This window comes from Bufo gargarizans, chromosome 6, assembly GCF_014858855.1.
Source record: "Bufo gargarizans isolate SCDJY-AF-19 chromosome 6, ASM1485885v1, whole genome shotgun sequence".
NCBI lineage: Eukaryota > Metazoa > Chordata > Amphibia > Anura > Bufonidae > Bufo > Bufo gargarizans.
In genome coordinates, this window is record NC_058085.1 from 276787118 (window position 1) to 276801644 (window position 14527).

General features: G+C 45.5%; 1 protein-coding gene across 1 annotated transcript in view; it reads right to left on the reverse strand.

The window, feature by feature from the left end:
* SERINC3 (serine incorporator 3) overlaps positions 1-12705 on the reverse strand; it is a 34152-nt gene extending 21447 nt beyond the window's left edge. Inside the window, exons 1-2 of the mRNA XM_044298280.1 lie at positions 12546-12705; positions 9802-9963 (exon numbers count right to left, since the gene is read on the reverse strand). Of these exons, the coding sequence (XP_044154215.1) occupies positions 9802-9963; positions 12546-12584 (201 nt within the window). The 5' untranslated portion in view covers positions 12585-12705. The remainder of the gene's footprint in view (positions 1-9801; positions 9964-12545) is intronic.
* Between the last annotated feature and the right edge of the window lie 1822 nt (positions 12706-14527).

Below are 14527 nucleotides of genomic sequence, written 5' to 3' on the forward strand. Positions count from 1 at the left end.
GTTAATTTGCATATGTATCAAATCGGGTTTTTTACACAATAAAAGCACACAGAGCTATGGGCACTGGGTATTGCGGATGTGCTAGCAGCCATCTAGCAACCCATGTCCTCAGCTCTATACCCCAAATCCCAGTGACAGGTTCCCTTTAAATCGGCCGATAACAGACAGACAATGCTTGCTGTATCTAAGGAGATCTGAGAGACCACTCCCAAATATCTTTATTAATATACCCTAGAATAACGGGAGTATCTGGGAGTTTCAAGGCGGTTACAATACTTAAAATTAGACGCAGCAGATTACATAATTACACATGATAGCATATTGGCAATATCTTGTGGTTTGAAAACTAGGTAAAAGGTCACTTGTCTAATACTGGACCTGACCATCTGGATCCATTAAATGCAGAAAAGCCACAAACATTTCCTAGAATCCCTGAGAACATTGAAATACAGGTGAAACTCGAAAAATTCGAATATCGTGCAAAAGTTCATTTATTTCAGTAATGCAACTTAAAAGGTGAAACTAACATATGAGATATGCCAAATGCACACGGCCGTGTTCCGCGACCAATGACGCCGTGCGCTCCTGCTCTGAACAGGAATCCAGCCCAGCATACCACGGACCGCTCTCGACCACGGAACACGGCCGTGTGCATTCGGCCATAGACTCATTACATGCAAAGCAAGATATTTCAAGCCTTTATTTATTATAATTTGGATGATTATGGCTTAGCGCTTATTAAACCCCAAATCTCAGGTACCTTTTGCTCAGGGGATATGGATTAATTAGCGGACTAGAGTTTGACACTTTGAGCCTAGAATATTGAACCTTTTCACAAAATTCCAATTTTAAGCTGCATTACTGAAATAAATGGACTTTTGCACGATATTCAAATTTTTCGAGTTTCACCTGTATAACTGTTCACACTGCATATTTCGCATTGTGTTCCGAATTGAGTGAAATACTCCCTTTTCCTTACAAATATCCATATCACAGCACAATTACAGATCACCTTCACAGAATGTGTTCTAAGGCCAAGTTGTTATGGAACAGTGGAATAGATGATAAAGTTCATACAAAACTCAAAATAGAACAAAATGAAGGTTCAGCTATACCGATATACATTACCAAAGATAGTGGCCATTGTCAAAGTACAGGCCCATACCAAAGAGCAAGCAAAGGAAGCAGAAGGGAACCGTAGGGCAGATGCAGCTGGAAAGCAGGCTGCCCTGCTACCCCTCCCAATAACAGGTCATACTGTGGACATAGTACCACAAAAAGGGGAGGCAATCCTAAAACAAAAAACGGAAGAGTGGGTAAGAAGAAAGGCCGAGAAGAATAAGAAAGGTCTATATGCCGTAGATGCTAAATGTGCCTTCCCAGGGTACGATACCCTTTGATGTGTGCCTTATCACATGGCCTAACCCACCAGTCCAAGGAAGCGATGGTAAGTGTGGTGAGTGAAGGATGGGTGGCCCTGGGGTTCAACAATGCTGCTGCTTAGTATGTTCCAGGGGTGCATGCTCTGTGATTGCCATAACATAGCAAGGACTGTCAAAGTGCCCCCCAGGTGCACTCCAAAGCCACTATACACTTTTCAGAGACTGCAGATTGACTTCATTCAACTTCTGGTATGTGTGGACTAGGGTTCTTTCGAGTATCGAACTTCATTCAACTTCTGGTATGTGTGGACTAGGGTTCTTTCGAGTATCGAAATTTCAACACTTTTATGCCAGTATTGATTCGGTACCGGGATGTTCATTTTTTCCAATACTAGGCTGCGCTACTGCGCAGTCTAGTATCTCCTCTTATGAGAGAACATTGCGCTCGGCGGGCGTATGTTCTCTCAAGCCAGACATCCTATGATGCGGCCGGTGCTGAGCCCAATGAAGTGAGCAGGCTCTGAAGGTGCCCGCACCACTGCCACCAATAAATGTGTGGCTAAATCAAAGCAGGAGGCGGGACGGGACGGGTGAAAGGTAATAAACTGCTGCGCCGTCTGAGCTAGTGAGCTCGGCGAATGGCAGCGGCAGCCTCCTCCTCCTGAGTGTTTTGCGTCCTCTCCAGCATCAGCCCGAGCCCCAGAGTTAAGCAGTCAACATAGCAGGTACCCGGCCTTGCCACTGTGCCACCAATGATAATTAACCTTTAATACAGATACAGGAGACGGGTGCCGCCGGCAGAAATCACATAGCCGGCACCTGAGGGGTTAACTGCCGCTGATCGGAGCGCCCTGTCGTAGAGGCCGGCACCCGCCTCCTGTATCTGTATTAAAAGGTTAATTAAAGGTTAATAATTGGTGGCGCAGTGCGCACCCTGCTCCCCCCTAATATTAAAATCATTGGTGGCAATGGCCACAGGGTCCCCTCTGCCCTCTTCATTGGTGGTACAGAGGCAGTTGTGATCGGAGCCCCAGCAGTGTAATCCTGGGGCTCCGATCGGTTACCATGGCAGCCAGTGTAATCTCCCTGCTGCTGTGTATACTATGGACAGGGCAGCAGGGAGAGTGAAGTCCTATTCACCCTAATAGAGCTTCATTAGGGTGAATAGGACAAGGGATGAAAAGATCCCAGGTTCTAGCCCCTAAGAGAGAGGAGAAATATAGTTATTAAATAAAAAGTTTCCAAATTTTACATATAAAATATATAAACAATAAACAAACATTACATATCGCCACTTCTGAAAAGTCCAAAATTTAAATATTTAAAAAATCTCCTAAGCAGTTAATGCCATAACAGAAAATATAAATAAATAAACATACGATTCACAATTATTATTTTTTTAGACACCTTGTCCCTCCCCAAAAAAATTGGATAGGGATGTCTGATTATGGGGCGGACGTTCCATAAAATGTGGAATGCACGCGGCTTTTTTGGAGTTTTATTTTTTTCACGTGGGATAGAGTATCACAATACTTTTTTATGGCATCGAAACCGAATCAAAATTTTGGTATCGAGACAACCCTGTGGACCTCTTCTCAGGTTGTCCAGAGGCCTGGCCTACAACCAAAGCTAATGCAAAAACAGAGGCTAAGAAAATTTTGTCCGAAGTGGTGTGTAGATTTGGAGCTCCTGAAGTGATTGAAAGTGACAACGGAACTCATTTCACTTCAAAAGAGTTACAGGAGATACTTCATGCTCTAGGCATAGAGCAGGCATCACACACCCCATAGGCCACAAAGCAGCAGCGGAAAGGTAGAACGCCTGAATGGAACCTTGAAGCTAAAAATCCAGAAAGCCATGGACAGAATGTTTGCCTATAGCTTTATACACAGTCAGAGTAACTCCTCATAGGAAAACACAGCCGAGTCCCTATGAGATACTGTTTGGCACTGCGCCAAGGACAGGGCTGTATTTCCCCCCAGCAGCTCAAGACCATGCATTCATATTTAACACAGTATGAAGGGGCATGGCACAGGAGATTACAGCATATTCATAATCGTGTTCTTCGTTCTATTCCAGATCCCTCTTCATTGGAAGGGACTCATTCACTAAACCCTGGAGATTGGGTCACTGTGAAAAGGCACTTAAGAAGGGCATTAGCACCTTGATTTGATGGTCCATTCCAGGTCCAGCTGACTGCACCAACCTCTAAAGCTGGAAGGAAGGCCAACCTGGATTCACACCTCCCACTGCAAAAAGTTGCTGTCACGGAAGGTGTACAGAAAACTAGAAGACACAAAATGAAGATCCGACTGACTGGATCCAAAACTAAGGAACCAAAAGGCAACAGACCTGGCTCTCTCCCTAACTGCTCAGCCTATGCAAAAATCTCAATGGTAGATGATCGCATATCCTCGTTCCTCGACTGTATAACACCTGAACACCCTATAATAGTGAAGGGACACGACCACCGGCTCCCTACACTTAATACGGAGGGAGTCAGGGTCACCTGGGATCCAGCAAACAGGAAAACACAAATGAATGAAACAAAACTTATCTGTAGAAGACACAGTAGTAGCATCCAGCATGCACACACTCTAGGAAGTTGTATAAACCGCAAAGTGATGCAGTATAGGAAGGGATTTAAAGGGATGCAATCAGTGCAACTACATGACAGCTGAGAGGCTAACGAGATGAGAAAACGAAAGCAAAACAAAAAGGAACCTCAAGCAGGAGATGTGTCGGCATACATACATAATTCCTCTGGGTAGCCATCTTATATGCTTCTGGCATATGTAAAAAAAACTGTGAACTCTCATCTTCCCGAAGCCTGGGTCACCTATGATGTAGATGGACACTTTTATTACCACTACTCTTTGAGGCCAGCTATAAAAGGTCATAAAGGCTATACCAGGCCCAGCTCATGCTGTCCTTTAAGATAAGATCAGCTCGCTGTCAAGCCTGGCTGGAGCGTGACGTCATTAATTTCCAGGTCTGGTTTGAGGAGAGCTAATAGCCCTTAATTAGCTCTGGGCATAAAACCAGTCCACTTTCATATTTCATTTATGAATCAACTTATGCCCTTTCTGACACCAGATCCAGGCTCTACAGAGTATTGTGGTTAATTGGGTATCAAATATGACTAGAGGATGTGATTCTGTAGCTGACCTATGGGTGGTAGAAGAACTACAGGTCCCAGCATTACCGTGTGGTCTCATTCTGTATGTAAATAAATAAGGATCGCAAATATGTATTCTGTATAAAAATATGCCGATGTATCAGGGAGATACGGGCTTAAGTATAATCCTCATTGTAGGAACTGAACTTTGATGGGGTCATAAAACACTTGGGGGCCATCCCTAGGCTTCACAGTCACTCTGCTGCCATTGGCTGACAGGAGTAAGTCTCCTGCCCATGGGAGAGTTCATAAAAATCCATGCACAAGGACAGAGGAGAGAGACCTATGGAACATCACCAGACACAATTGGAAATTGACAGCATATCCCTGTATCAGAAGAACTTTGAGGGTCTCCCCTGATACATACTGAAAAGGGGTTTGCAAGGATTCAAAAAGGACATATGAACGACCATCTGAAACCCTCCAGAGAAACTAAGTATTCTTTCATCTTTTTCCCTTTCATTTGAACTGTCGTGATTATTTATATTGTTATTATTATTCTGTAGATTTATAGTCATTTTCATTAGACTTGTATGCACTGCTTTTTACCTCTTATTAAAGATTATAAAATCTAAATGGCCAAGACTTCCATATTCTAAGCTGCTGAACAACGTACCTTGCCTTTGAAGAGACGTTACCAGGTAGTTCGTTAAATTGCATTCAGGAATTGTAGCTGGGGGTGATTGACTGCGGTTGGTCAGTAAGTGATATCCGGTTCATCCACTGATCTGTGTGATAGTGAATGACCCGGATAGTCGGCTCGTGGACCGGGAACCCACGTGGTGGCAGTTACCAAAGTGTAGTGGGGGGTGTTAGCCGAGTGGTAATACCCCGGTCACGTGAGGTCTCTGTGTGTGCGCAGACTCCGTCACAGACCACTACGTCACAGCTGTGGGATCCGGAGCGATCGGATCCATAGTTCGTGACAGGAGGTTCTGAAGAACGTCTGACAGAGCTTCTCAGATGTCTGGTGGTGACAGTTGCTTAAACTATGACTCTGGGGAAGTATTTGTTTTTATTCTATCTAGTTCCATGCATTATATTACATTGCACTTCTGATGCATATGAGGATGACAATAGTGAATGGGAAAATTTAATCAGGTACCATAAAATTGTTGCCCAAATGAGAAATTTATCTGATAGGTGAATGGCTACAAATCCAACAATTTCTGCCAATTCCTTTTTTAGAAAAGGAGCTACCGTCTTTGCCCTGTTGGGACTTACTCCCTTTGGGATTAGAATTTTCCCATAAAGAAACAGCACTAGCTTACCAGTAACAGGATGGCTAACGTATCCTTGGTGCCAAGTGAATGTAACAAGGGTGGGCATCTGGTATAATTATGACAAGCGAGAGGATGGGTAGAGGGAAAGACCGGTTACTCTAATAGAAGTGGGAGAAGTACCTAGTCAGGAGGTGAAGGAAAGATTACGAAACGAACCATAAATATCATTTAGCAAGAAGAATTACATGATCCAAATTGGAATTACACAGTACAGTTCCCAATTGGAAATAGGGCCCAGAGTGGAAGATTAGGTGCTTTTTACCAGCCGACGGAAGCAGGAATAGATTCAGAGGAAGAAACAGAAAGCATTTAGGCCTCTTTCACACGGGCGTCATGTTTTTTGCCCGGATAAGAGCCGGGTGCGTTGCGGGAAAATGCGCAATTTTCCAGCGCGAGTGCAAAACATTGTCATGCGTTTTGCACTCGCGTGAGAAAAATCGCGCATGTTTGGTACCCAAACCTGAACTTCTTCACAGAAGTTCGGGCTTGGGATTGATGTTCTGAAGATTGTATTATTTTCCCTTATAACATGGTTATAAGGGAAAATAATAGCATTCTTAATACAGAATACATAGTATAATAGTGCTGGAAGGGTTAAAAAAATAAAAAAGTTAAGGCTGAGTTCACACGAGCGTGACAGATTAGGTCCGGATGCGTTCAGTGTGCGTTCAGTTAAACTCGCATCATTTTGCAAGCAAGTTCAGTCAGTTTTGTCTGCGATTGCGTTTAGTTGTTCAGTTTTTTTCCGCGCGGGTGCAATGCGTTTTGATGCATTTTTCACGCGCGTGATAAAAAACTGAAGGTTTACAAACAACATCTCCTAGCAACCATCAGTGAAAAACGCATTGCACCCGCACTTGCTTGCAGATGCAATGCGTTATTCACGCAGCCCCATTCACTTCTATGGAGCCAGGGTTGCGTGAAAAACGCAGAATATAGAACATGCTGCGATTTTAAAGCATTGCAGAAGTGATGCATGAAAAAAAACGCTCATGTGCACAGCCCCATTGAAATGAATGGGTCAGGATCCAGTGCGGGTGCTATGCGTTCACCTACTGCATTGCACCCGCGCGGAAATCTCGCCCATGTGAACGCAGCCTAACTCACCTTATCCTCTTGTTCGCGTAGTTCGTTCCCGGTCTGTTCTTTGCTAGCTGTGGGCTTTGGCTGAATGACCTGTGGTGACGTCAGATCACATGCTCCAATCACATGGTCCATCACCATGGTGATGGAGCATGTGATCCGACGTCATCAAAGGTCCTTTAGCCCAAGCCCACAGCTAGCAAAGAACAGACCGGGAACGAACTACGCGAACAAGAGGATAAGGCGAGTTAACTTTTTTATTTTTTTTTTAACCCATCCAGCACTATTATACTATGTATTCTGTAGTCAGAATGCTATTATTTCCCCTTATAACCATGTTATAAGGGAAAATAATACAGTGAATAGACTTTCAACTAGAACCCATGCGTGAAAATCGCACCGCATCCGCACTTGCTTGCGATTTTCACGCAACCCCATTCACTTCTATGGGGCCTGCATTGCGTGGATTATCGCAACGCACAAAGAGGAGCATGCTGCGATTTTCACGCAACGCATAAGTGATGCGTGAAAATCACCGCTCATGTGAACAGCCCCATAGAAATGAATGGGTCAGGATTCAGTGCCGGTGCAATGCGTTCAACTCACGTATCGCACCCGCGCGGAATACTCGCCCGTGTGAAAGGGGCCTAAGGGAGATGGAGCAGCAGGCATGAGCATAGATCCCAAGAAACAGCTAGTCACAAGCTTGTCACTAATGAGGATAACCCTGAATCCCGGTGTTTGTATTACCATACTACAATGTTGATTTCCATTGTTGATGCACTAAATTAAAGAGATCCGTTTCAATTACCCGATGAGGTGTATATAATATGTGGAAATAAGGCAACTTGTACTCTAGCTAGACTTGAGCCAGCCACTTGGACATGGAAACCTGAAGACATCCCTTACCAACATTTACCTGGCCATATGCTAGTAAAAAAAGGGATGTGCCTACTATACCTGATATGCCCGCGCAACCTCATTTTTTTAGTGCCCCACTAAACTGGATCATGCTGAACCTCTGATGATAGAAAAAGTAGGAATGTACTTTCCACTAATGAATACCCATTGCTTGGCATGCATGCTAGCACTGCAAAATACGTCACGATTGGTCTTGAAGTTATGATGGCAGTGCGTTAGCGCTTTGTGCCGGCGCTGCATACATCTCCGTTCCAGATATGTAGACATCGCGATTTTACCCAGTTTCCCATGTGACCGCACTGCCTGTGGAGCGCATATTGTGTTCCACCGTCGGGCGAGACGTTTTCTTGCGCCATGTGATCTCACCATCACATGACTTACACTTTCTTACAGGCATTGCCGGTGTTCTGCCAGATTCCTATACCTGAGAGAATGCTATACCTGGAAGTGACGCGGCCGCACCAGAATCAGCTGGAGGAGGGAGTGTGTGGATCTGCGCAAGGGCAGATCCACTGGATTCGTAAAAATAATTGCACCGCCACGTATAGAAGTGGGATCATCTGGAACTGGTTAGCCCACAATCTATGAGAATTAGTATTCCTGTACTTTGTGTAAGATGATCCTATAAAAACGGTCCTCCGTTAGTAGGAAGATAGGGATTTTCTTGCAGCCAGTGGAATGATGATAAAAAGAGGGGAGTAATGGTCAATGCTACACCTATGATTTATGTATACATATAAGGTTAGCATTGACCATTACTCTCACACAATCCATAGGCTGCTGATGTAGTGCGCTCCCACGGGATTGTCTAGACTGGATGCAATGGCACCAAACGATGAGGTCTGTACAGGTTTTTAGTCCCTCAATATAAAAAATAAAATAAATAATGATCTCATTCACTGACACTATGCAGAGATCTAAAAAAAAAAAAAAAAAAAAAAAAAAAAAAAAAGGGTATGATTTGGAATAATATCTGATGTATGTAACAGGAAACAGGACTGACACATCTAATGGTTGGCCTCACAGATCCAACCTGGGGAGTTAGAGGAGCATCATGTCACGGGTATGTAGATTGTCCGCTCATTAACTGTATGGAAGATGAGAAGGATGAAATGACATCATCACATTCTTCTACTCCTCAATAGACAGGTTCGAGGAGATGCCCGACAGAGCTTCACCAAGACTGATACAAGACTGCCGTGTTCCTCAAGCTCTGGCTCATCAGCCATTTTAAAATGATAACTCCCAGCATATCTTAACAGCCTGGGCTGTCAGGATATTTTAGGACTTGTAGTGCTGCAACGCGTCATTAGTATGGATGACGTCAGAGTACACAGCCTCCAGGGAGTCCCAGCAACGCCTGAACAGAGATTAATCCCTACAGTAAGTATAGAAAAACTCTTTATTTTGACCTCCCGCAGACCCAGATCTTCAATTTACATCATGTTACTTGAGATACTCCCCCGCTCCTGTCATATTATCCGATCCATTTATACAGGTTATTGTCTATTGTAGGTGCACTTTTACGATGACCACCCCTTTCCATGTGCATGGGTGCCAAAGAGGGGGAGGGAGTACCATGCTCCGGACCTCCCTCTACGAGCCAGGACTCAGAGCCATGTATGCGATTTCTGTAGAGCCGAAGGGGTGTCCACCATCGTCTATCCTCTATAGATACATAATCCACCAATCAGCATTGATGAACCAGTCTTACAGTGAAGCACTGGACAATATGGCAGCACCTACAGGGTGATGGGTGACTTACCACTACTACCGGCAGCACTGTAGTGCCCTGACGTCCATACACATCACACCAGTTATTAATGGGACCACTGGTGTTTTTCAGCCCTATAGTTCTAGTCATTTGTGGGAGCTGTCCCCCCCGACCTGTTACCAGAGGTAGAACCCCTTTATATAGGCGTGGAGGATGGCAATAGGCTTTAATAAGACCTACCTTCTTTAACTGGTCGGATATCCCTGGAGACAGCATTACGATGGAGAGCAGCGTCCCCAGTAACATGATGAAGGCATAGATGAGACGGGTGACGGTAGAGTTGCTGGTGTTGGGACAGCAGCGGCATAGTATACACGTGGCACTGCTACACAGGCACGGTATCTGCAAATAACGAAAGACGGGATTAATGGGGTCAGCTGACAGTCACAAGTGGAACACACAAGACGCGATCAGCCCCGAGTACAAGTCACATGAGGATCCGATGTGCAGCAAAGCTATGGATCCGCCATCTCCAAGAGGCCTTCAGGGGGCACCGTGTATGCAGGGTAACACTCCACACCTCCCCTGAAAATGTTTCCAATTCTTATAAGTATTATCCCTGTGCGCATTGTAAAACTCACCAGTCCTTTCTGACCAAGGGGCGTTCTTTGTGCCTCATTTGTGCCCAGCCGCGTCCCACCTGCCGGATCCTTAGACACACCCATCTCATTAGTATTCACTTGGCGGAATGTGATCCCGGTGAGCGAGTTTGCCGGGCGCATGCGCAGGATCTCGGAATGTCGGGGACAGGAAAATACCGCCCAGCGAAGTGAATACTAATGAGATGGGCGTGTCTAAGGATCCGGCAGTTGAGACGCGGCTGGGCACAAATGCGGCACAAAGAACGCCCCTTGGGCAGAAAGGAGAGGTGATTATAAAGATTATTTTTAACGTTTTACAATGCGCACAGGGATAATAAATTGGAAACTTAGACCTAGGGGGGCATATAAAGAGCTAATTATGCTCAGAAAGCCTGTCAGTGTCCCTTTAAAGCCCTATTCACGTGGCCACAGTGCCACCGCGCCCGTTGTTGCAGACAGCAAGTCGCTGGTCCACAAAACACGTGCACTGGCCGAGTGAACTAGGCATTGCAGTGTGGGCCCATTGTGTTCAATGGGTCGGCAAGATACGGCAAAAGATAGGACATGTGCTATCTTTGCGGAATGGACGCACGGACCCCAGAAGCCCTTTGGTGTGTTTACGTGGCCTTCCGAACCTGTGCCCTACACTTCGCAAAAAATAGCACATGTCCTATCTTTTGCCGTTCCTTGCAGATTGCGGACCGATTGAAGCGAATAGGTCCGAACCGCGATGTGGAGTGAATACGTACGGGGGCCTGTATTCTGCGGACCTGGGGTTTGCGGTTTACAACATGGGCACGGCAGCACTGAGGCCGTGTGAATGGGGCCATAGAAGTAAACAGACCAGCAGTGCGCATGCCCAGCCTGCCACTACAATCATTTCAAGGGGCCCCAAGGAGTGCGGGATCCCCGTTCTCATGAATGGCAGGAGACGCAGCAGTAGGACCCCCCCGATCTAATAGTAATACCTCTCCTAACCAGAGCATCCCTTTGACAGCACTCATTGGATGTCTGATTTAGTAACTTCCTATAAGGCTACATGCACACGAACGTTGTTTGTTTCAGTGCCCGTTCCTTTTTTTGCAGATAGGATGCGGACCCATTCATTCCAATGGGTCCGCAAAAAATGCGGACAGCACTCCGTGCTCTGTCCGCATCAGTATGTCTGTTCCGTAGCTCCACAGAAAAAAAAAAAAAAAAAAAGTGCATGTCTCATTTTTTCCCAGTTTGCTGATAAGTATAGGCATTCAGCCCCCCCCCCTCCCCCCCCCAAAAAAAAAAAAAGCCATACGGATGTCATCAGTTTTTTTTTTTGCGGATCCACAGTTTGCAGACTGCAAAACACATACGGTGGTGTGCATGTAGCCCAAGTCTGGAGCATCTCTTCATATAACTCTGTATTGCCATTCCTCCATTATTCCTGCTAGATGTTTATGAATGGTTTTATCAGTTGTGGGTGTGACACAGGCAGCGCTGATTGGACAGTGCCAGACCCCCCCCCCCCCCAAGCTGGTTACACCCAGTTGTACCTTTATTTATAAACTTCTAGTAGGAATAATAGAATAAGGTCCCAGAGAGTCATATTATCAGTGCTCCAGAATTATTATTCCACAGAGAATACAAGTGTTGTATTCTTGTCCGCAATCATGGACAAGAATAGGCACTTTCTATATATCGCCGGCCCTGCGCGTTCTGCAAAACCGACCGGTATCCGTGTTTTGCGAATCCGCTATTTACGGGCTGCAAAACACGGCACAGTTGTGTGAATGTACTCTAATGCAGGTTTATGCCCCTGTCTGCCAAATCATTACCCCCCAATACTGCCAGCAGTACCTCGGCAGTCGCAACCAGGTGGACTTTAGAAACCGTACAGAGTACTGAAAATGTTTATGTGCTGCCATGTTGGGGGTTGTAGTTTTGGTACAGGTGGAGACCACTAGCATACAAGAGGACTGATTTCCTATGTAGAGACTTGCTGAAGGTCACTGCAGATTAAGGAGGGAGGCGTCTATGTCCATAGAGAACATAGGAAGGATTCTTCACTGTAAGAGCCGTCATCCTGGGGAAGGCTCTGCCAGATGAGGTTGTGATGGGGGGGCCCCCAAAATACCCATACATTGCCCGCCCGCCCCCCCCCCCCCCCCCCCCCATTAACAGGGAGCCACCCTGCCCAGTACAAGGACTGTCTCCCCCAACATGCGGCTCTACAGCTGTTGCCAAACTGCAAGGCGAGCCCTGATTGGAGTTGTAGTTTAAGAAGGGACAGAGATCACCCTGAAGACCACTGCCCTGGTGAACAAAGCTTTGCCGTTACATGACACTGACTGACAGCCATTTCCTTACCCAACTGGCGACAGAACAGATCCCCAGGACTCCCCCCATGGCACAGGCAGCTCCTCCGGCGACCACAAGACGTTTGTTTACCGCTCAGCGCCGCCGGTCCCCGGTCCGCTCCTTCCTGCTTTCCCAGACACTGAACTTCTCCGCCTAATGACGTCACCTCTTCTGCAGCGCCAGGCAGGAACTCGGCTTGCGCATGCGCGTACTTCACGGCAGCCCTGAGAGACTGGGGATTTCTAAAGGCGGCGTCTTGTCTTTAATGCGCATGCGCACTTCTATGTTAACCGTTTATGCCGTTGTTTTATTTCAGCGATTTTTTTTTTGTTTTGTGTGAGAATGGTTGATGTCTGTCAGTGTGCGCTGAGCTTGTACCTGAAGTCTGTTATTTTTGCTCTAACGTTGCAGGCTATTATTCTGTTCTTAGCCATTTCAGGCTAGTTAGGGCTGTTCAGAATTAAAGGCCCGTTCACATAGCGACTTTTGGTGCTGGAAAATACACAAAAAAACGTAACCAGCAGCCAACTGAAATTATTTTCAAAGGGCAGCAGCTGGCGGTTTAACCATTAGGATACCTTTGTTTTGTTTTTTTGTGGTTTCATTTTTCGTCCCTATATTCCTGGAGCCATAACTTTTTTTATTTTTCCGTTCACATATCCATATGAGGGCTTATTTTTTGCGGGACAAGATGTATTTTCTAATGCCACCATTTAATGTCATACAATGTAGTGGGAAGCGGGGGAAAAAAATTCCAAAACAAAACGCAATTCCTTCACAGTTTCTCGGATTTTGTCCCTACGGCATTCCCTTTGTGGCCAAACTGATCTGTGCCCTTCATTCTCTGGGTCAGTACAATTAAAACGATATCACATATGTATAGGTTTTATATGTTATATGTGTGGATTAGCTCTGGTAGGCAGGTCAGCGGACGCAGTATCGGGGCAATAACAAAACTGTTCAGTGTTTTTCACACAGAAGGCAAAACAAAAGGACAGTCCGCAGTATTGGTGTTCTTTCACACCATGGAAAGTCCACAGAACAAAAACATTCACCATTTTAGCAGTTTTTCATCAGCGGTCCCCAGCAGGCTGTAGGGGCCTGTTTTCCAGCATGCGGCTCTCAGCCCTTTTTCACGGTACCCATCTTCAGATCCCAAAACACAAAGACTCCACAGCTTCACTGTGAGATGGAGGATAGTCCACCCCACCTGACAGTGCTGACTGCTTTTCATAAGCCTCCCAAGACCTTGCCTGGAATGTGGGGAGTAGCCACCCACCCAGCACTTTGGCTACTCCCAGTAAGAGCCGTCCCAGATCAGCTTTACAGCCATACTAACCAGCTGAAGTGTCATATTGCAATATTGACATTTCAGGGAAGAAAACGTCTCTTACCTCAACGAGGCCAGGAACCTCGGTGACACATACCGCCCATCAATGACGACCCCTTGTTCCTTCCTACAATGTCTAAATATCTAAATACTGAAATAATTGATTATTTTTTCTTGTTTCCAATTTTACTACTAACTGTGATAGTATCTATACTTCCCACTGATAACCAACACTGGCAGCCTGCTCCTTTTCTCCTTCCTGAACTACTCCTTCCTCTCCTAGACTTTCTTCCAAACCTTAGTCCGATCTCTGGCGCCCTCCTGTGCCCTTCACTCACGATCCCCTTGGAGGTGATTTACCAAAAGGGGCAATCTGGTTGACACATACCGCCCATCAATGACGACCCCTTGTTCCTTCCTACAATGTCTAAATACTGAAATAATAAATAAAAACTTTGAAAATTTTTTTTTTTTGCATCACCATATTCTGACCCCTATAACTTTTTTAAAAAGTTATATCTACTGAGCTGTGTAAGGGCTTATTTTTTGTGGGACGATCTGTAGTTTTTACTGATGCCATTTTGGAGTGTGTGTAACTTTATGATCACATTTTATTAATTTTTTTGGGATAAGAGAAGCGGTGAAAAAATGGCGAATCGGC